Source organism: Tachysurus fulvidraco, chromosome 18 (genome assembly GCF_022655615.1).
Source record: "Tachysurus fulvidraco isolate hzauxx_2018 chromosome 18, HZAU_PFXX_2.0, whole genome shotgun sequence".
Classification (NCBI taxonomy): Eukaryota; Metazoa; Chordata; class Actinopteri; order Siluriformes; family Bagridae; genus Tachysurus; species Tachysurus fulvidraco.
Window position 1 is genome coordinate 16,572,520 of NC_062535.1, and position 23,660 is coordinate 16,596,179.

Below are 23,660 nucleotides of genomic sequence, written 5' to 3' on the forward strand. Positions count from 1 at the left end.
TACAGTATTCTGTTCCTGTAATGTGCACACACACACACACACACACACACACACACACACACACACACACACACACACACACACACACACAAACACACACACACACTCACTCACACACACACTCAAACACACACACACACACACACAAAGTTCATACCTACTGCACTCTCTCTCACACACACACAACCCACACATACACACAGACATAAACACACACATATACACACACATATGCAGACACACATACACACACACACACACACACACACACACACACACACACACACACACACACACACACACACACACAAAGTTCATACCTACTGCACTCTCTCTCACACACACACACACCCACAAACACACACAAACAAAAACACACATGCAAACAGAGAATATGACTTGACCTGCACTGCCTCCTTTAGTTCACGGAAGAGAATTGCTGTATATTTTACCTGTATTACTTACAGTGTGTGTGTGTGTGTGTGTGTGTGTGTGTGTGTGTGTGTGTGTGTGTGTGTGTGTGTGTGTGTGTGTGTGTGTGTGTGTGAGAGAGAGAGAGAGAGAGAGAGAGAGAGAGAGAGAGAGAGAGATTCCAGCCCGGGTGGATGGAGGAGTTAAGGGACACACACCTTAGGAGAATTAGGCTGTACAATGAAATGTATTATTTTATAGTAAAAAGTAAAAGTCATAGTTTTCACCTCTGACAGTTACAGAGCTCTGACACTGGAGACTCATTCCATACAGGTTACATGTTTATTACCTCTTCTTTTGGAACTGTCATCACACACACATCCACCCAACACACACCCACACACACACACAAACACACACACACACAAACACCCACCCGCCCACCTGTTATTTAAAAAAGGAAGAAAATTGGACAGACACAGAGGCCACACCTCCTTCACTGAAAATGAGTGACTGACACAGCAGGCCACGCCTCTGTCTTGTTTCCATAGTGACTTTCAGATTTATTAAATCACACTTACATCATTTGCATTGACTCCACCCTCAAAAATCAGTTTTTAAACTTAAAATGGAAATAAATGAATGAAAGTTAACACAGCAATCCAAGTCAGAGAGCCTTTATAAAAGCACTAAAGTGTATATTTGTTTGTGAGTGTGTGTGTGTGTGTGTGTGTGTGTGTGTGTGTGTGTGTGTGTGTGTGTGTGTGAGTGTGTGTGTGAGTGTGTGTGTGTGTGTGTGTGTGTGAGTGGGTGTGGTGGTGTGTGGTGGGGGGGGTGGGTGTGTGAGGGGGTGTGTGTTGGTGTGGTTGTGCTGTGTGTGTGTGTGTGTGAGTGTGTGTGTGTGAGTGTGTGTGTGAGTGTGTGAGTGTGTGTGTGTCTGAGTGTGTGTGTCTGAGTGTGTGTGAGTGTGTGTATGTGTGTGTGAGTGTGTCTGTGTGTCTGTGTCTGTGTGTGTCTGTGTGTGTCTCTGTGTGTGTGTGTTCATCTGTGTGTGTGTGTGTGTGTGTGTGTGTCAGTATATGTGTGTGTGTGTGTGTTTTTGTGTGAGTGTGTGTGTGTTTGTTTGTGTGTGTGTGTGTGTGTGTGTGTTAGTGTGTGTGTGCGTGTGAGTTTGTGTGTGAGTGTGTGTGTGTCTGTGTGTGTGTGTGAGTGTGTGTGTTTGTTTGTGTGAGTGTGTGTGTTTGTTTGTGTGTGTGTGTGTGTGTGTGTGTGTGTTTGTTTGTGTGTGTGTGTGTATATGTGTGTGTATATGTGTGTGTGTGAGTGTGTGTGTGTTTGTGTGTGTGTGTGTGTGTGTGTGTCAGTATCCAGACAGTGTGAGTACAGTGGGGTACAGTGTACGGTGCTTTATACACTTCTCCCGGTCGATGAGCAGCGAGTTGGTTTTACAGCCAATGTCTTTCTCCAGCAGCATCCTGTTCTCCTCCAGCCGAGTGAGAGAGTCACGCGCCTCACACAACTGCTGCTGCAGAACACACACACCGCCTGAGATCTGCTCCACCTCACTCAGCAGACTGCCCACACACACACACACACACACACACACACACACACACACACACACACACACACACACACACACACACACACACACACACAGTTTATTTGGTTTCAGTATGAGAATGATCTTATAGTACTTTATCTGCACAAGGTTCACGTCACAGTCCATCATTACCAGATTATTACTGATCATCTGCTTTATTAATATTCTCACTGTTGAAGAAAACTGACAGAATACCAAACAGTGTGATGACACAAGAAGCTTCATCGCTGACCAACCAGCAGTGTGTGTGTGTGTGTGTGTGTGTGTGTGTGTGTGTGTGTGTGTACCTGATCTGAGGCTGGTCTCTGCACAGCTCCATGTTGGGTCTTAGTGCTCTGGTGTGCAAACGGGTCTGAGCCACACGCAGAGGAGCCTCTTTATCAAACACGGCCTGCTGCAGAGAGCTTATATTTCTCTCCTGAGACGTGATCTGCTCCAGTACCTGCACACACACACACGCACACACACACACACACACATACACACACACGCACAAGCACACACACACACAGTCACAAGAACTATAAGTTTAGCCAAGAACACTAAACATTTAAAAGTTGGTCTGAGGTGGTCTCAGTTCACCTCTAATCCAGCTGTTAACAGAAAATGATTCTGAATCAACTCTGAATCAACTCAGGTGTAGAAAGTGAAATGGCCGTGCTGTGAGTTGCTAGAATTTGTTTTTAATCTGTGTTCTCTGTGCTTGATTAATTTTATAAGTGAAACCAAAACAAACCAAACTAACTAGAGAAAGAATTAACTCTATAGATTCAGAATCAACAAAACGAATAAGTGTGAAAGCAATTAACCCTTAATTCATACTAGTATCTACATATTTCACACTCACTAGGCACAACTGGGGGAAACTGACAGTGTGTGGAACTGTGTGTGTGTGCGTGTGTGTGTGTGTGTGTTACCTGTTTAAGTTGCAGCTCCAGCTCGCTCTTGGTGTGTGTGAGCTCATAGCAGCGCTGTGTGAAAGCTTCGTTCACTGTGTCACTCTGAGCCTGCAGGTCCTCAGCAGTCTCCTGCAGCACGCGCTCACACAACACACACAGCGCCGCACTTGCCTCCTCCTCACGCTCAGCCTGAGCCACGTTACTGTGAGTGAACCCCATCCACCCGTTCACATCACACACTCTAGACACACACACAGAGGGCAAAAAGTCTTTCAGCTCTTTTCACGTTTTCCAACAATCTACGAGTGATCACATATGAGTGTATGTGTGTGTGTGAGTGTGAGTGTGTCTCACAGATGTTGTGCTGTAGCTGAGTTAGCATGATGTTGTGTGTTTGTGCTGGTGTTGCGATAGCGTCCACACTCATCGTCCAGACTGTAGGCTTCATGTTTATCAGACCAGTCAAGTTCCAGAACCTGCTGAGCGTTCCTGTTCAGCCTAGAAAGACACACACACACACACACACACACACACACACACACATACACACACAGAAACACAGATACACACACACACACACACACACACACACAGACACACACACACACACACGCACAGAAACACACACACACACACACGCACAGAAACACACACACACAGAAACACACACACACACACACACACACACACACACACACACACACACACACACACACACAGTTTGTACTGAGTACTAGTGCCAACCAATATCTTTTCACCCACAATGCCTCGTAACACACAATAGAATATAGCTTATTAAACTTGTGCTCTGTGACCTACATGATCACAATAAATCTCCAAGAATAAATTGGTTTAATAAAAATCGGTATAAAGTATAAAGATTCTGGCCAAATGTTAATGTTACCGGATCTGACTGACAGTTTGATCCAGAGTTTTCTTCAGCAGAGCCTGGATGCTCTTAATCAGATCCACTTCCTGTTATGAATAATTCAACAGGTCAGATAAACCAGACTCCTACTTATATATCACATTACACATGTTACTACAATCACAAACAAAAATAATCTAGTGAAGTTAATAACTCATTAATAACTCTATAATAAAGTCAATAACTCTATAATAAAGATAATAACTCTATAATAAAGTTAATAACTCTATAATAAAGGTAATAACTATAATAAAGTTAATAACTGTACAGTAACGTTAATAACTATAGTAAAGTTAATAACTATAATAAAGTTAATAACTCTATAATAAAGTTAATATCTGTACAGTAAAATTAATAACTCTATAATAAAGCTAATAACTATATAGTAAATTTAATAACTCTATAATAAAGTTAATAATTCTATAATACATTTAATAACTCTATAACAAAGTTAATAACTCTATAACAAATTTAATAACTCTATAACAAAGTTAATAACTCTACAGTAAAGTTAATAACTCTAACAAAGTTAATAACTCTATAGTAAAGTTAATAACTCTGTAATTAAGTTAATAACTGTACAGTAAAGTTAATAACTCTATAACAAAGTTAATAACTCTATAGTAAAGTTAATAACTCTGTAATTAAGTTAATAACTGTACAGTAAAGTTAATAACTCTATAACAAAGTTAATAACTCGATAACAGAGCTAATAACTGTTCAGTAAAGTTAATAACTCGATAACAGAGCTAATAACTGTTCAGTAAAGTTAATAACTGTTCAGTAAAGTTAATAACTCTATAATAAAGTTAATAACTCTATAGTAAAGTTAATAACTCTATAATAAAGTTACTAACTCAATAGTAAAGTTAATAACTCTATAGTAAATTTAATAACTTTATGTTAAAGTTAATAACTCTATAATAAAGTTAATAACTCTATAATAAAGTTAATAGCTCTATAACAAAGTTAATAACTCTATAATAAAGTTAATAGCTCTATAACAAAGTTAATAACTCTATAGTAAATTTAATAACTTTATGTTAAAGTTAATAACTCTATAATAAAGTTAATAACTCTATAATAAAGTTAATAACGCTATAGTAAAGTTAATAACTCTATAATAAAGTTAATAACTCTATAATAAAGTTAATAACTCTATAGTAAAGTTAATAACTCTATAACAAAGTTAATAACTCTATAACAGAGCTAATAACTGTTCAGTAAAGTTAATAACTCGATAACAGAGCTAATAATTGTTCAGTAAAGTTAATAACTCTATAATAAAGTTAATAACTCTATAATAAAGTTAATAACTCTATAGTAAAGTTAATAACTCTATAATAAAGTTAATAACTCTATAATAAAGTTAATAACTCTATAGTAAAGTTAATAACTCTATAACAAAGTTAATAACTCTATAACAAAGTTAATAACTCTATATTAAAGTTAATAACTCTATAGTAAAGTTAATAGCTTTATAACAAATTGAATAACTCTATAATAAAGTTAATAACTCTATAGTAAAGTTAATAACTCTATGTTAAACTTAATAACTATAATAAAGTTAATAACTCTATAACAAAGTTAATAACTCTGCAGTAAAGTTAATAGCTCTATAACAAAGTTAATAACTCTGCAGTAAAGTTAATAACTCTTCAGGTAAACAGTTACTTTGAGAAGTTCTTCCTCCACTCGGTCCTGAACCAGGTCTGGTCCTGAGCGTCTCTCTCTGCACATCAGGTTATCCGTGGCGATGGCGAACGGGATCTCGGTGGCGCGCAGCGCTTTCTCCAGCCTCCGCTTCAGCGTCACGAGCCGCTCGGTGTCCGCCAGCAGACGCGCGATGTGACTCTCCAGCTCCGACCTCAGGAAGTGGATGTTCTGCAGGCGCTCGCCCAGGTGTCTGGTGCCGTCGGCCTGCAGGAGCGCGCCGGTAGCCTCGGTCTCCGCACGGAGGGCTTTAGACACGTGCTGAATCCTCAAGGCGCTCGCGCTCTCGGCGGCGGCCCGGTTGAGCACGGCGCGGTTGTTAGAGAACCAGTCATCCGGGGTGTATTTAGCCGAACGGTAACCAGCCGTCGCGAGACAGGCGGAAGTGCCGGAATATCGTTGGCTTTCCTCCGCGTTCGCGCCGTTCCGTGGCCGCGCAGATAAAACCTGAGTAGACATTAGAGTTACCGGGGATTGATAAACAACACACACCGGCAATAAATAACACGTTCACACAGACACAAGATGATTTGGGTCTAATTAAGTCACAGAGGTTTCATCAGCTACACAGAGGACTGCAGTGAAGATGATGGCCAGTGTTTGTGTGTGTGTGTTTGTCCGGTTGCCTTGAAACGGTAACTAAGGACACCGGACACCTGACACTAAGGACTAGGGCTGGGACGATTCACTAATCTGGCGATTCAATACTATCCCGATACTTTTGTGCCGATTCAATACATATTACGATTCTGTAGCTATTGCGATTCATTGTTTAAATTGTGATTTTTGTTTGCTTAATAAAGATTAGAAAATGGCAAATACTTGATCATACCCTTAAAGAGACTGTATATAAGTTATATTAACAAAAACAATGCATCACATCTTTCTGAATTTTTATTTCAGGAGCATACACATACATAATGCATAAAGGACCTTGAACCATAAAACTTACCAACTGACCAAAAACTTGAATATAATATTTAAATGTGCAACAAAACAACTAAAAACAATACTCTCCGAATTAAAATAAAAGTGCTGTTAAACTGTTCCAATAAATAACAATAAATAAAAAAGCTCCGGAACAATTTATTTAAAATTGAACTAGATTTATTTAACGATTTATTTATTTATGGGCTGTCAGGGTTACATGGGACTCTGTAGCTCACGATGTCCAGGCATCACAGCTAAGTGCGTTGAGCTTTGCTTAAACGTTTTTTTTTTTTTACTTCTGACGCAACCTCGTAATAGATTTTAGGCACGACTGCGTTGGCGAAAAGCTTCCTCGATGGAATAACGTACCTCGGCTCCAAAGTATGGATCATATTTCAAAAACCTGCATTTTCCACAATGCTATAAGGTCGAATGTCTTTGCAGATAAAAAGAGCAATCGACTCTGTGATGCGTTTTGCCTTCTCCGAAGTGCATGGTAATTTACTCAATGTCACATCCAGAGTTTGGTGAGATGTTGCAGGTTGTTTGGCGTTCAGCCCGAAATTCAGCTCGTGATGGTGTCGAGCAAGATGGGCACTCAAGTTGGTCGTATTGCCACAATATGCTATCACTGTATGACAGAGTTTGCATACCGTTTGAGTCATGTCCAGCGTAGCTCTTCCTGGCAGTGTGTAAAATCCAAAGTGTTTCCACACTCGTGATTTAAAACGTGAAGGTGCAGAAACAATTCTCAAAGAGTTTTGCTCCCCTGCCTCTGCTTTTCCAGCTTAAAACGGATACGACGTCGTCTAATACAGACAACAACAAAATACGTTTCGCCCTCTGTTGGAATAAAAGCGATAACGTCTTCCCACCACCTCTCTGGAAAAGTAAAATAATTAAATATATATCTGTTCTGAGCTAAACAAACCGATCTCAAAATCATTTTAAAAAGAATCGCAATAGTTTAGTGAATCGATTTTTTCTCCCACCCCTACAAAGGACACGGGGCACTAAGGACACAGACTACACACCTGACTACACACCGAATACACACCTGACTGCACACCTGACTACACACCTGACTGCACACCTGACTACACACCGAATACACACCGAATACACACCTGACTACACACCTGACTACACACCTGAATACACACCGAATACACACCTGACTACACACCTGACTACACACCGAATACACACCTGACTACACACCTGACTACACACCGAATACACACCGAATACACACCTGACTACACACCTGAATACACACCTGACTACACACCTGACTACACACCGAATACACACCGAATATACACCTGACTACACACCTGAATACACACCGAATATACACCTGACTACACACCAAATACACACCGAATACACACCTGACTGCACACCTGACTACACACCAAATACACACCTGACTACACACCAAATACACACCGAATACACACCTGACTGCACACCTGACTACACACCGAATACACACCTGACTGCACACCTGACTACACACCAAATACACACCTGACTGCACACCTGACTGCACACCTGACTACACACCAAATACACACCTGACTGCACAGCGAATACACACCTGACTACACAGCGAATACACACCTGACTACACAGCGAATACACACCTGACTACACAGCGAATACACACCGGAATACACACCGGAATACACACCTGAATACACACCTGACTACACACCAAATACACACCGAATACACACCTGACTACACACCTAACTACACAAATGACTACACACCGTTCAACTCCACACAAAACCTGAACCCTTCATAAACACACTCCAAAGAATAAAACACTCCACTATTCTGAAATAAATTCACAACAAATTACAATTTAACCTTGAATTTAAAACAATTATCGAGTCATTCGCGAACAAATGATTTTTTATAACGACTCAGAGTATTGTGTCCTTCCTCTGTTTATCCCTCATTCCTAATGTTCTTTAGATGAAGCAGCTTGATGTGTGACATGTTCTTACACTTCTGCTGTATCCTGCTGTTTACAGACCCTCAGTAGAGCCTCAGTGCCCATCAGGAAGAGGAGGCAGGTACAAACACGTATATTGAGTAACAGGGATACAATAACACGTGATACTTCACAGACACTGGGCAGAGATTCAGAGATCTTTAACAATGATTATTATGTAACCTTTTCTCCCTACAGGTAAGTGAACTGTTCCTGTATTGCTGTATTTTCTGTATTCTGCTGTTTTTCCTCATGTAATCATTTTCTGTCACATTAACTGGAAATCCAGTGCAGAAGCAGGAAACGCCGGACTCAGAGTCCCAGAGGAATTAGGGATGAAGAGCGTGACGGTGTTGACTGCGGAAATTGAAGAGGTGAAGTGTTATTAAATCTCTTCAGGGCTTAATCCAAACACACCGTTACAGGTAAAAAGACGTGATCACGTGTAGAAATAAGACACACCATGTAATCCCCCACACCCCCCTGCATCAGTGGCCCAATCTACCATAAAAAGTGGAAGTAAATAGATTTCAGCATCCTGTGCATTCAGCCGAGTTGCGAAACATATCGAAAATGCGTAAGACATGGTCTATTACACACACACACACACACACACACACACACACACACACACACACACACACACACACACACACACACACACTAAAACCTCAGCACTGCTTCTGCATCTCTCATTATTTACTACCAGTTTATCAACCGTGGAACAGCTGAGGTGAGATCATGACCTTTCATCACACAGCATTTACTTTCTATCACATCCTTCATTTTTACGTGTGATGAGGTCACAGACACTACTGAGGTGTTTTGTGCGTCAGTGTGAGTTATTGAGGAGGAATAAGACGCTTTCTATTGTGTCTGTAGACGTCTCTTATGATGAGGGTGATGGTGTCGCTCCAGTTCATTCTTCTCGCTTCTCTCCTCTTTCTAGTCGCAATGACCGGTGAGTCTGTGCATCACAAATCTGTGTATGTGTGTTTGTGTGTGTGTGTGTGTGTGTGTGGGGGGGGGGGGTGTATGTGTTTGTGTGTTTGTGTGTGTCTGTGTTTGTGTGTGTTTGTGTGTGTATGTGTGTGTGTGTGTATGTGTTAGTGTTTGTGTGTTTATGTGTGTGTATGTGTGTGTGTGTGTGTGTATGTGTTCGTGTGTTTGTGTGTGGGTGTGTGTGTATGTGTTCGTGTGTTTTTGTTTGTGTGTGTGTGTATGTGTTCGTGTGTTTGTGTGTGTGTGCATGTGTGTGTGTATGTGTTCGTGTGTTTTTGTTTGTGTGTGTGTGTATGTGTTAGTGTGTTTGTGTGTGTGTGCATGTGTGTGTGTATGTGTTCGTGTGTTTTTGTTTGTGTGTGTGTGTATGTGTTCGTGTGTTTGTGTGTGTGTGCATGTGTGTGTGTATGTGTTCGTGTGTGTGTTTATGTGTGGGTGTGTATGTGTTTGTGTGTGTGTGGGTGTGTGTATGTGTTTGTGTGTGTGTTTATGTGTGTGTGTTCGTGTGTTTGTGTGTTTTTGTTTGTGTGTGTGTGTTTTTGTTTGTGTGTGTGTATGTGTTTGTGTGTTTGTGTTTGTGTGTGTGTGTGATTATTGTTATTGATTATTGTTTAGCAGGAGACAGACACCAGCACTCCAGTATAATTTTATTTTTGTTTTGTTTTGAATAGAAAATGATACTAAATTGTTTTCTAATGAGAATCATTTATTTAAAAAAGCATTTTTCGAGGCTTTGGAATTTTACTCGCTCGATTAAAGCCGAAGCTTTTCTGACTTTTTACTTATTAAAATGGAGGACCTAATTAAAAATGTCATTAGTGGTTCAGCTAAAAAACATTTCTCTCTCTCTCTCTCTCTCTCTCTCTCTCTCTCTCTCTCTCTCTCTCTCTCTCTCTCTCTCCTGACTATGTCCCAAGGACATGGTGTTGGTTGCACTGCGTTGCCATGACACCCTTGCCTATTGCACAATCTCCTTTTTTGCCTAACAGGATTGTCCCATGTTGCACAGTAGACTTCCACATTTGCTCATGCTCATTTATGGCATTAGCTGATAATAATTATGTGTGTGTGTGTGTATGTGTGTGTGTGTGTGTGTGTGTGTGTGTGTGTTAATGTAGTGCTGTTGTTTACATGTTTCATTCATGTTTCATGTTTCTAACACATTTTTCTGTATCTGTGTGGCAGTTGTAGAATCTCAGCAAACAGCGAATCTGTGGTATAAACGTTCCTCTATCTGTGCACTAAAAGGCTCGACAGTGACAATGGGCTTCACCTATGTATTCAATCTGGATAACGAACCACAAAGAGTTTACTGGGGCAAAGATGATGTGACGGGCTACAAGCTTCCTGATCTGGCTTTAGAGCCCCAGTACAGCGACAGGGTTCAGTACGTCAGAGAAGGAACACAAGACTGGACCCTCAGTCTGAGCAATGTGATGGGAGAAGACCAAGGGACGTATCACGCAGTGGTTGTAACGATGTCTGGGAGGTTTCCCGGTAGCGGTGGAGTCATCCTCACTGTCTCAGGTAGCATAGAAGTGCTTCAGCTACTGGGGTGATTACACAATACAGCTAGCTTAGCTAACAGATGATAAGTATGCTAAACATTACTCATGGTTGCTAGCAATCTAGGAAGGGAAGCACTTATTTCCAGGGATTTCAGAACAACGTAACAGATATTGCGTCATCAGGTAGGCGTGGCCTATTTGATAATCTAACCCTAACCCTAACCCTAACCTTAAACCTAACCGTAGTTGTTGGGTGTTTATTTGTTTTCTAAAATAAATCTACCTGTATGACTGTTTTGCCCTTCGTAGTATGCCGTTGTTGTTTTTTTTTTTTTTTGAAAGAGGACGTTTTTCCAAGACCCCTGGAAACACGCCCACTTTACGTCGTGGTAACGAAACCCCTGGAATTTAGCGAATGTCAATCTAGGGACATAATAAGCATAATGAAGTCAGTGGTGTTACTTATAAAAGTAATCGATGCTGTATGTTGTAGCTGTATGTTGCATTCTGTCAAACTGCTAACATTTTAATTCACAAATCATATTTATCCTGCATATTTTAAGATAAGATAAGAGACCTTTATTTGTCCCACAATGAGGAATTTCTCTGTTACAGCAACTATATATATATATATATATATATATATATATATATATATATATATATAATATATATATATAAAGAATAAATATAATAATCTTATATACATTTATATATATATATATATATATATATATATATATATATATATATATATATATATATATATATATATATAATATACCAAAAAATAAAAATGTATAAAAAGAGTCACACTGAAGACACGTAATGTACACAGGTAATATTGCACATTTTTCAAAATTTCTGTATAAATTCTGCACATGTTTAAATGCTTTGTTATTGTTTATTATTGCAGTGAACAGTAATAACAGTGTGTAATTATAGTGACTGGTTCACTGGGAGCAGCTTTGGTTATAAAGTCTAATAGCAGCAGAGAGAAAAGACAGACATTTTTTAAAAGAGAAACATTTTTATAATTGTATTTATGTTTTTAATGTACTCCATAACAACTGCACATTTCTGTTTACTGTCAACTGAACCAAGAGGAAGTATATATATATATATATGTGTGTGTGTGTGTGTGTGTGTGTGTGTGTGTGTGTGTGTGTGTGTGTGTGTGTGTGTGTGTGTGTGTGTGTGTGTGCGTGTGTGTGTGTGTATCAGGGCTCTCAAGTTTTGAAGACAGGCAAGAGTGACATATTTTAAATATGATGCTGAAAAATTCCAGGATCTGCTTTTTTTCATTGGTTGTTGCGTTAAATCTTACCCAGATACAATAGTGCTATTTTCTGATTGGCTGTTGTGTAGCCTCTTCTTTTGATTGGCTGATAAGTGTCAGGCTCGACTAAGAACTCCAGGGGAGACGCGCTTGTTTCCTGCCCGGTTCCATAGAGACAGCAATGCAGAGTGATACATTTTGGACACTGCAGCTTATTAAATATATGATAAATAGTCCAAAAGTTTTTCTGTGTGACAAATACGATGTGTGGTGGGAGAACGTGACAAAAGACCCAAATGCGTGACTGTCACTCTCAATGTGTGACACTTGAGAACCCTGATTTATATATATATATATGCTGTGGGTTTTGGAATTCGAGGACACAGCGCCATTTACAGGCAGTTTCACATCACTGCAGCGTGTTTACGGTGGAAAATATAACATGAAGGAAATGTATGTTTCTCCTCTTTCCTGTCGCTCACAGATCTCTGGGTGGAGAGGATTCGTGGTAGACTTGTCGAGGGAGATGAAGTAACTCTCACATGTAAAACCTCCTGCAATCTGACTGAGACTCCACTGTTCATATGGAACAAAGATGGAAGTTTTTTCTCCTCCTCTAACCCGCTGCATCTGCTATCGGTCAGTTGGCAGGATGCAGGCAGCTACAGTTGTTCTGTACGGGGAAAAAGTTATCTTTCCTCTGCTGTCAATCTTAATGTACAATGTAAGTACAGACTGATTCATTCATCACTTACAGGATATAAATGATTCCCATCACTAATCTCTCTTAATAAACCAATATAAAGTCTATAAAAGTCTTCTATACAGCAATATTTATATTTTTATTGTATATATTTATATACTAGATTTTATATATTTTATATTTATGTACACTGCAGACTGGAAATATCCTCTCAGGTAGTGTTTGGTTAAGATCAATGTTTCTAATATATCCATAACACATTAGATATGTGATAGATAGGAGAAGTCGTGGCCTAATGGTTAGAGAGTTTGACTCCTAACCCTAAGGTTGTGGGTTCGAGTCTCGGGCCGGCAATACCACCACTGAGGTGCCCTCGAGCAAGGCAACTGCCTTACCTCTGGAGAGTTGTCTTGTCTGTTTTAGATCCTCCAAAGAGAGTCTCAGTGTCCATCAGTCCCTCTGGTGATATAGTGGAGGACAGTTCAGTGACTCTGACCTGCAGCAGTGATGCTAACCCACCTGTACAGAGCTACACCTGGTACAAGGGAACATCCTCTATAAGTACAGGAAACACCTTCACCATGAGCAGGATCAGATCTGAGGACAGTGGAGACTACAAGTGTAAGGGTGTAAATCGATACGGAGAACAATATTCGGATGTTGTTACTCTAAATGTTTTGTGTAAGTGTTTGTGTTTGTGTCACCTCTGTGTCAGACATTTGTACGTATAACACTTTAAACTCTAAATATCTTGTTATTTAACATGATTGGTCTGTTTTAGATCCTCCAAAGAGAGTCTCAGTGTCCATCAGTCCCTCTGGTGAGATAGTGGAGGACAGTTCAGTGACTCTGACCTGCAGCAGTGATGCTAACCCACCTGTACATCGCTACACCTGGTTTAAGGGAACATCCTCTATAAGTAGAGGAAACACCTTCACCATGAGCAGGATCAGATCTGAGGACAGTGGAGAGTACAAGTGCAAGTCCAGCAATCCGTACGGAGATAAATACTCCAATGGAGTGACTCTAAATGTACTAAGTGAGTGATTTCAGCCTCACATCACCTCTGTTAGCTCTGTTAACTAGAACAGCAAAAACAGCATTATGTCACTAAACAATGCAGTGAATGTGCAACAGGAACAAGATTAAAATCAATGCGATATAAGATTTAAATCTTTTAATTTAAATTTTAAAATGTTTGGAGTTGTGACTAAGGTCTTTAAGAAGATTGAAATTTGTTAGTGATGCCACGTCTCACAGCCTTTATGTCATGGACGGTTTGGTCAATTCTCTGTCTGAACACCAGTGGGCGTACCGACAGGGTTTGTTTATGTCCTGTGCCATGTGCTTTTCTTCATCTTTTGTGTTCTCACGTGTGTTTTCGCTGCCATGTCCCATCCTTTATCTTATATATATATATATTTTTTTTTTTCTTAGAACTTGCAAGAAATGTGTCAGTGTCCATCAGTCCCTCTGGTGAGATAGTGGAGGGCAGTTCAGTGACGCTGACATGCAGCAGTAAAGCTAAACCACCTGTGGAGTATGCCTGGCTTAAAAAAACATCAACTATGGGAACCTCTAAAACCTACACCTTCACCAAGATCAGATCTGAGGACAGTGGAAAGTACACGTGCAAGTCCAAGAACCTATACGGAGAGGAACTCTCAGAGGAACTGACTGTAAACGTTTTGTGTAAGTCTCAGTTTGAGTTTTTCCTGTCAGATGTTCACAGAGACCAAGCATCGCTTTCAAAACCTAAATATCTTGTGACTGGTTTCAGATCCTCCTAAGAGCGCCTCGGTGTCCGTCAATCCGACCGGTGGGATAATGGAGGGCAGTTCAGTGACACTGACCTGCAGCAGTGATGCTAACCCACCTGTACAGAGCTACACCTGGTATAAGGGAGAAGTCCCTTTGATAACAGAGAAAACCTATGCTATTAGAAGCACCAGCTCTGAGGACAGTGGAGAGTATAAGTGCAAGTCCAGTAATCAGTATGGGGAGAAATTCTCAAAAGTTACTCTAAATGTTTTGTGTAAGTGTTTTATTGCAGCTGACATCTATCTGAGTCACTGGTTCTCACTGAAATACTATTCAAGTCACTTATCACTTTTTGTTTTTTAGACCCTCCTAAGAACGTCTCAGTGTCCATCAGTGAGATAGTGGAGGGCAGTTTAGTGACTCTGACCTGCAGCAGTGATGCTAACCCACCTGTACATCGCTACACCTGGTACAAGGTGAATAAAAGCTCACCTGTAGGATCTGGACAGAGTTACAGCTTCACACTGACCTCCAGCAGCAGTGGACAGTTTTACTGTGTGGCTCAGAATATATATGGGGGTCAGAGAGCACCTGTGGTGGGTCTCACTCTAAATGGTAAGACATTGGTGTGATTACGTTTTTAAATGTGAGTTTAAAGGTGGGGTCTCCGTTGTTTGAAAGCCAATGTTGACATATAAAATCACCAAAACAAACACGCCCCTAACCCAAATGGGTCCCACCCCTGTATCGATAGCTCCGCCCACACATACATACGTAACCCAGGGGACTAATGGAAAGAAATGTGTCTTTATCATAGCTGAAGGGAAGAACAATACGATTGTAGACAAACAAACAAGCAAAAATGCCACACAAGCATAATGATGTAAAGGACAAAGGCATATATTAGTTCTGTGTAACAAAGCAAAACCAACGTTACTCACCTATCGAGAAGGAAAAAAGCGCCTCGGCGTCTTAAGTAAAGTCGGCCACATATTCACAGGTCGGAGTTTCCCGAGTCGATAACTCCTGAGCTAAACGCTGTTACTACACAAAACACGGTTGTAGCTGCCTCTCTACATTACTACGATAGAAAAGAGGTGTTATTTGTGTAGTAACAGCGTTTAGCTCAGGAGTTATTGACTCGGGAAACTCCAACCTGTGAATATGTGGCCAACTTCCTGCTCCTTCAGTTCTCTCCAGCGCTGGAAAGCTGATCCTATATTAACACGTCCTACTTCTTGTCCTTATCGTAAGCCTTTCTTCTCTTTCTTTCTTTGTTTTTATCCTCCATGTCGATGTTAAAACCGCTTTCTGCTAATGTCACACATGCGCACTGAACACTCTCTCCGCCCATATTGAAAAGACACGCCCCTTTCTGCTCATTGGCTACACGTTTGTTTTGATTATTGTTTTGTTTGTCGTCCCGACTTAGTTTTCTCAAACAACGGAGACCCCACCTTTAATATCTTGAATCTTTTTTTCCCTCTCTCAGCGTCACTGTCTTCAGGCCAGAAGTTCAGCTTCAAGGTTTTGTATATAGCTGTGTGTGTAGGAGTCGGAGTCGGAGTTGGAGTCGGAGCGGTTATAGCCAGATTTTTCTGCATGAGGTAAATCGGAGCCGTCTGTCTCTAAACGTGCAGCTATTTATACGATGCACTGAAGTCACTTAAGCACCGGACACATCGGCACAAATTAACAAACGCAATTTAATATGTTGTTGTTTTTGTTGTCATGAACAACAACAGCACATAAATTATTGATATGGAAAGGTTGTTTGATGGTAGATTGTGTTTTTAGATTGATAAAAACCTCCACAAACGTCGCCCTCTCTGTCATCCAGGTGAAGTGCACGAGACCTGTGCAGATGAGAAAAAAATATAATCACGATGTCATTGTGTATATTTCCTCTTCCCGCCAAAACTCATTCCTGTTTACGCCGCTGCAGGACGACACGATTACTTAGATATATCTCGAATGTATATATATATATATGACATCATAGAAATCGCACTTTCGTTTTTATGAATTACTTTTGTATTTTAGACCGCTGTTTTTTTTTTCTTTTTAATTAACAGTGAGATCATTAACGAGTCAATTCTGGAAAAATGACAGTAGGTCTCTGCAGAATTCTGATTCTGGATTTTGATTGGTTGAGCAGGAGGAAGAGGCAGAAAAGAAATGCGGTTAATGAGGATGTCCCTCGTGCTGACGATAACACCTACGTGTCTCTTGATCCCGTGACCAGGTCCTCCAACGACGTGTACAGCACAATTTCAGTGAGTGACGTGTCACTGACACACCTGACTCAAACACTCAGGAAATCACAAAACAAACAAATTTATTTCCATTTTCACAAAGGAGCTTCGGCCCGGACGTCCCGATGACACGTACGTGGCTCTGGATCCTCACTCCGTCTCTGATGATTACAGCACGCTAACCGTGAGCGCTTCCACTCAAGCAGTCAGAAGTCATGTCGTGTCAAAATTATGATATTTTTGAAAATAAATAAAAAAAAACAACAACATTCCCATCCACACAATGTTTTTTAAAGGGTCACATGACCATGTAGGGCCAAAGATATCACAATCAGCTCAAAGCTCTTAATGAGTGTTTGTGTGTGTGTGTGTGTGTGTGTGTGTGTGTGTGTGTGTGTGTGTGTGTGTGTGTGTGTGTGTGTGTGTTCTTTTCTAGACTGTGAGAAAGCATTGCTGAGACCAGAGAGAGAATCAGAATCAGATTTATTGGCCAAGTGTGTTGACACACACAAGGAATTTGGTTCCAGAAGTTTGTGACGGAGAGAGAGAGAGACAGAGAGAGAGAGAGAGAGAGAGACAGAGACCTACAGAAGCTCTACAGAGTTTTAATACTGGAGTCTTATTTAACTCTTATTATATTTGTGATTTAGTTTTTAATTCAGAGGAACAGCAACGTTACATCCTCCCGTGTCACACTCCGTCCGTCAGGAGACTGTGAGTCTGGACAGATAACTTATTTATAAAGTGAATATTAGCTGTTCTTGTCTCTCCCATCAATCACGGTGCCCCTATATAATAATCACAGGTACGTATGAGCTCATGGCGTGTATGTCGAAGAGGGCGTTGTCTCCCTCCTGGTTAAATAAAGCTAACAATACAACGTAATCTACTGATTTTTCGTTCTGTACGTCACTGGCGTCGCTCACATGACCTTCAGGGTTCACTTTCCTCCACTTACTTTGATTAACTTATGCACCGTCATGACCCTGGGGCTGATTATTCTAATGTGTTTACCTGTTCTGTGCCACACCCAGATCCACGTGGTTATTTCCACACACTGCCACTTTAACTGTATTTATTTCTCTCTGTTTATGAGTCTAATTTATGTTCCCTGTTCCTGGTTTTCACCTGTTGTTGTTTCACCTGCCTGTATTTTGACCCCAGCAATCGATATTTATTCAGATCATCGGTCAATAAAACAGTTATTTACTGCCTACATTTTACACATTAAACCTCACCGCTGCTCAGAAGGAGATTTGTGATTTTGTTCCTCCCTAAAACAACCACGTTTATTTTTATTTATTTATTTATCTATTATTTATTTAGTAGGATTGTAGAGTTCCCTCATCCCAAACCCGATACTGTCTTTTGGAGATCTTTATCTTGTAGAAAGACAACAATAACAAAGATTATGATCAGGTCTTTTTTTTAGCTCTCATGAACTTTTGAGACCATCCTGGTTACACGCTTTTTTCACGACTTGTACACAATTTCAGATTAAAGTAAGGAATGTTCACGTACGGTATATTTCATATACAGTATATATATATATATATATATATATATATATATATATATATATATATATATATATATATATATTTATTTTTTTAAAATTTTCGGTCAAAACAGGTGTTTGTACAAATAATCAGATTAGTTTCACAGCCAATAGAGTCGAGTAGAGAGACGTGTAGCTCGAGTGAGATTACAGCTGAACACAAGGTGTGAGATAAATAACACAGGTAAGAGGTGATGTGGGTGAGGAGCCACGGTACACACACACACACACACACACACACACACACACACACACACACACACACACACACACACACACACACACACACACGCACATATACAAAAAATTCTATGTATTTTAAGATTACATGGTGAAACCTAATACAGAGTGATTGCAAAAAAAAAATCAATCACAACAAAAACCTTAATGATAGAAAGACTGTAGGCGTGGGGTGAAAATTTGTTCTTCCTCAAATCTCTTGAATCTTTCGAAACACTCCCTCTCTCGCTCTCTCGCTCTCTCGCTCTCCCTGTTTCTCACCCTGTTTCATACCTGAACAGCAAACATTACACCAAGCTTCAGCTCTCTGAGGAGGACGACGACTTTCTCTTCTTAACATTCAGTAGGTACATTAACAGTGTGTCTGTGTACAGTTGTGTCTTTGTGTCTCATCAGTGATAAAACACACATGATATATTTTGGATTAAGGATTTTGTGTAATTTAGCTGAACAGTCAGTGATATTTTGTACTCTTTGGTTTTTCACTCCTACAAAAGTTTCTGTTGTGTAAATTCTGAGTGACAGTCGTGTAGATGTTGAAAGTGACGCTGCTATACGTCAACGCTCTTTCAGTGCTGTTCGATATAAATGATTAAAAATAAAACAAGACTCCTGAATAATCACATGCATAAATGTGTTGTGTGCACTGTTCATGTCTAACGAATCTCAGCAGCAGCAGCAGCAGCATGGCTTTATTGACATTTCAACATTTCATCCACTTTTTCTACCTTTTACACTGTTACACAGACACACTCGTGTGCACACTCTGACAGGTGAGAATGTGTGTGTGTGTGTGTGTGTGTGTGTGTGTGTGTGTGTGTGTGTGTGTGTGTGTGTGTGTGTGTGTGTGTGTGTCTGACTTTAGTGGAAATTCTGCGCTGTCATCTAACACCTTAGAATTGAATGCCACCAGACTTGCTGGTCAGGAAAGTACTGATGCAAATGTGTACACAAATTTTTCTCATGTCACAAACAGAGAGAGAGGGACAGAGAGAGAGAGAGAGAGAGAGAGAGAGAGAGAGAGAGAGAGGGAGGGAGGGAGGGAGAGAGAGGGAGGGACAGAGAGAAAGAGAGGGACAGAGAGAGAGAGAGAGAGAGAGAGAGAGAGACAGACAGAAAGAGAAAGATGGAGAGATTGAAAGACAGAGAGAGAGACAACAAGCAAGGGAGAGACAGAGAGAGACAGAGAGAGACAGACAGAGGGACAGAGAGAGATAAAGAGTAAGATATTTGTTTTGCACAAACGAACAATAGGTCAAGTAAGTATAAGAAAAAATGAGAGAAAGTGTGACGGGTTTTATTTTGCAGGTTCTTCACTTCTGATCATGGAGCTTTATCCTCTCCCACCGTACCCGGGCCCCGGAGCAGCGTCTCCTCCTGTACAAGGTACGCAATCCTGCTTAGTCTACTGTACACATCCATTTATTCTCCAGGAGGGGGCCAATACTTTTGTTTCCTATAGAAGGAAGCCACTGATTATTTATTACAGGCACTTAGTAGAATTTTTTAATTTGAGGTCATTACAGTGGCTTGTTTATGATAACGCAGCATGTTGGTGAAATAGAGGAGAGCGAGAGAGAAACCATGCCAAAGGAAATCCCACCATCAGTCACACTAACATTCTGACTAATCCCACCATCAGTCACACTAACATTCTGACTAATCCCACCATCAGTCACACTGAAGGTTTACCGACATGCCACATCCACTCACACTAAAGGTATGACTAATCTCACATCCACTCATTCTCTCTCACACTAAAAGTTAGACTAATCTCACACTAAAAGTTGGACTAATAGTTAGAATAATCTCACACTAAAAGTTAGACTAATCTCACTCTCTCTCACTAAAAGTTAGACTAATCTCACACTAAAAGTTAGACTAATCTCTCACTAAAAGTTAGACTAATCTCTCACTAAAAGTTAGACTAATCTCTCACTAAAAGTTAGACTAATCTCACACTAAAAGTTAGACTAATCTCACACTAAAAGTTAGACTAATCTCTCACTAAAAGTTAGACTAATCTCTCACTAAAAGTTAGACTAATCTCTCACTAAAAGTTAGACTAATCTCACACTAAAAGTTAGACTAATCTCTCACTAAAAGTTAGACTAATCTCACACTAAAAGTTAGACTAATCTCTCACTAAAAGTTAGACTAATCTCTCACTAAAAGTTAGACTAATCTCGCTCACTCTCACACTAAAAGTTAGACTAATCTCTCACTAAAAGTTAGACTAATCTCACACTAAAAGTTAGACTAATCTCACTCACTCTCACACTAAAAGTTAGACTAATCTCACACTAAAAGTTAGACTAATCTCTCACTAAAAGTTAGACTAATCTCACACTAAAAGTTAGACTAATCTCACACTAAAAGTTAGACTAATCTCACACTAAAAGACTAATCTCACACTAAAAGTTAGACTAATCTCACACTAAAAGTTAGACTAATCTCGCTCTCTCTCACACTAAAGCTGATTAATCTAACATTGATTTTCATGCCTTTTAACTTTAGAGTTTCAGTCTGTGGTGAGTGTGGGATGAATTTTTTACTTGCTTCCCCACAGATGTGAAGGACAAGGTGTATCCTGACCCCCCCAGTTACAGCGCCACAATGGTTCAGCCTGGACCTGCTTTTATACAGCCTGAGATGGTGGTCCAGCCACCAACAGTCATCCAGACACAACCTGGGGTCATGGTGGTAAACCCTGTGGGTGAGTCTTCAACTGTGTGTGTGTGTGTGTGTGTGTGTGTGTGTGTGTGTGTGTGTGTGTGTGTGTGTGTGTGTGTGTGCGTGCAGAGCCGGATTAAATAAATGGACTACACTGGGCAGGCTGCATTTTTTGGGCCCCCCTCCATCGATGTTATTTATGAATTGAAATCTGAAACTTACCAAAGTTACTAATAAAAGTTCATTCACATTTTAATAGCCCAGTCTTTAGTTACAAATTGGTTATGTTGTATATTAAACAGTCTATCAGACTATTTTTTGATATTCATTATTTATACGTCATTACACGGCGCCACAGTGTCTTCTGCCGCATCTTCCTCCGCGTCTTCCGCCGCATTTCCCGCCACATCTTCCACCGCGTTCACAGCTGTCAGACGGCTGCCCGACAGAAACTTTTGCAAAGCCCCCCGCTGTCTCTTCTTTTGTTCTCCATTTTTTTTCTTTTTACGTTTTGCCGCACCCGAAAGCATCTTCAAAGTCAGCCTACTACTCAAAACACACCTGCCTGCTATATTTGTTGCCCCGCTCTGACATCTGACCGCCGCTGACGTCTCCTCGGACTTAACTGGCTGGCGCCTCTATATAAATACAGTCTATGGTTTAAATAAACATCGTCACTATTTTTATTGAATTAATAAATAATGAAATAAATTGTAGATAGGACATTTGTACATTTTATTTCTATTATAATTTATTTTTTTATACTTTTTTTTTTTTGTCCCTCTGTCTGGGCCCCATCCCGCCAATGGGGCCCTAGGCACGTGCCTAGTTTGCCTTTGCGTTAATCCGGCTCTGTGTGTGTGTGTGTGTGTGTGTGTGTGTGTGTGTGTGTGTGTGTGTGTGTGTGTGTGTGTGTGTGTGTGTGAGTGTGTGTGTGATGTGTTGTTTCTATGTGTGATTGTATTTATACTCATATAACTCCCAGTACACTCTTCTATTCCACCCACATTCAGTATAAACAAATTCTTTTACCATGTGTTACACGATCCGTCGGGACACTGTTGGGTTTCTGTATGTAGAATATTGTGACTTTATTGTATTTATAACCGTTAATGAGCAGGTTGGGGGAGGAGTCTGTTCACACCTCTCCGTTTATAACATTATAACAACACATAACACAATAGGACAACGTTTTTGGGCTCTTAATACACTTATTCTGATACGTTACTGTTTCTATAGCACCAGAGGTTTGTATGGTGGGCCGCATAATCCACATAAATTACACACTTTAAAAGTTTATATGGTGAGGGTTTGCGTAAGGAGAAGTGCGGACGTCTCTGCCGTCAACGTTTCTTTACAGATGGCGTATTTGGAACATTTCTATACAGAGATTGGGGACTGGAGTCATATGACTCGAGTCAGACTTAAGTCTTAAGACTTGAGACTTGCTTGACAAATATTAAAAAAGACTCGACGTGACTGACTTGACATTCATGACTTGACACTTGACTCTGACTTACAGTAAGTTAAATGATTCAGAGATGGGGGACTCGACTTGACTCGAGTCAGACTTACGTTGCAAATTTGAGACTTGCTTGACAAATATTAAAAAAAGACTCGACTTGACTTTGACTTGACATTCATGACTTGACACTTGACTCGGACTTAAGTTAAATGATTCAGAGATGGGGGACTCGACTTGACTCGAGTCAGACTTACGTTGCAAATTTGAGACTTGCTTGACAAATATAAAAAAAAGACTCGACTTGACTTTGACGTGACATTCATGACTTGAGACTTACTTGTGACTCGCACATGTGTGACTTACTCCCTCCTCTGTGTACCCTGTTATATTTAGTTACAGCATATTAGCCTCTTAAACTGAACCCAATACAAAGTAAAGTCTTAGTCCTACAGTAGATCCCTCAGACACACCAGATATCTGTATTTATTTGCCAAAAAAAAGGAATGAATTCTTCTTTATTCCTTTCAGTTTATTTCGAAATGTCAGTTAATTCGTGCAACTTTAACATCGTAAAAATTTCAACAAAAGAAAGCATTTCATTTTTACTTTCTATTTATTTTATTTTCATAGTGAAAAAAAAGGTCATTGGTTAATTTTTTCAGAAGCAAAACTAACACTATTTCTACCTAGCACTGTTTAGGAAACACAACACACACAACACACACAA

At 40.1% G+C, this 23,660-nt stretch overlaps 2 protein-coding genes across 2 annotated transcripts; one reads left to right on the top strand and one right to left on the bottom strand.

Moving 5' to 3' along the window:
- Window positions 1-1,655: 1,655 nt before the first annotated feature.
- Window positions 1,656-6,385, bottom strand: tekt4 (tektin 4). Its single transcript, XM_047803560.1, has 6 exons — window positions 5,516-6,385; window positions 3,818-3,888; window positions 3,268-3,411; window positions 2,932-3,154; window positions 2,302-2,456; window positions 1,656-1,985 (listed from the first exon to the last, which is right to left on the bottom strand). Exons 1-6 carry the CDS (start codon window positions 6,011-6,013, stop codon window positions 1,772-1,774), a joined length of 1,305 nt encoding a protein of 434 aa, XP_047659516.1. The 5' UTR covers window positions 6,014-6,385; the 3' UTR covers window positions 1,656-1,771.
- On the top strand, window positions 1,839-20,154 carry LOC113663309 (B-cell receptor CD22-like). The gene is made up of 17 exons (XM_047803682.1): window positions 1,839-1,904; window positions 2,941-3,117; window positions 5,585-5,743; window positions 8,530-8,687; window positions 8,779-8,863; window positions 9,372-9,450; window positions 10,677-11,018; window positions 12,763-13,002; window positions 13,405-13,662; window positions 13,763-14,020; window positions 14,419-14,673; window positions 14,762-15,016; window positions 15,106-15,357; window positions 16,235-16,349; window positions 16,901-17,018; window positions 17,101-17,181; window positions 20,104-20,154. Exons 1-17 carry the CDS (start codon window positions 1,839-1,841, stop codon window positions 20,116-20,118), a joined length of 2,913 nt encoding a protein of 970 aa, XP_047659638.1. The 3' UTR covers window positions 20,119-20,154.
- The last annotated feature ends 3,506 nt before the right edge of the window (window positions 20,155-23,660 follow it).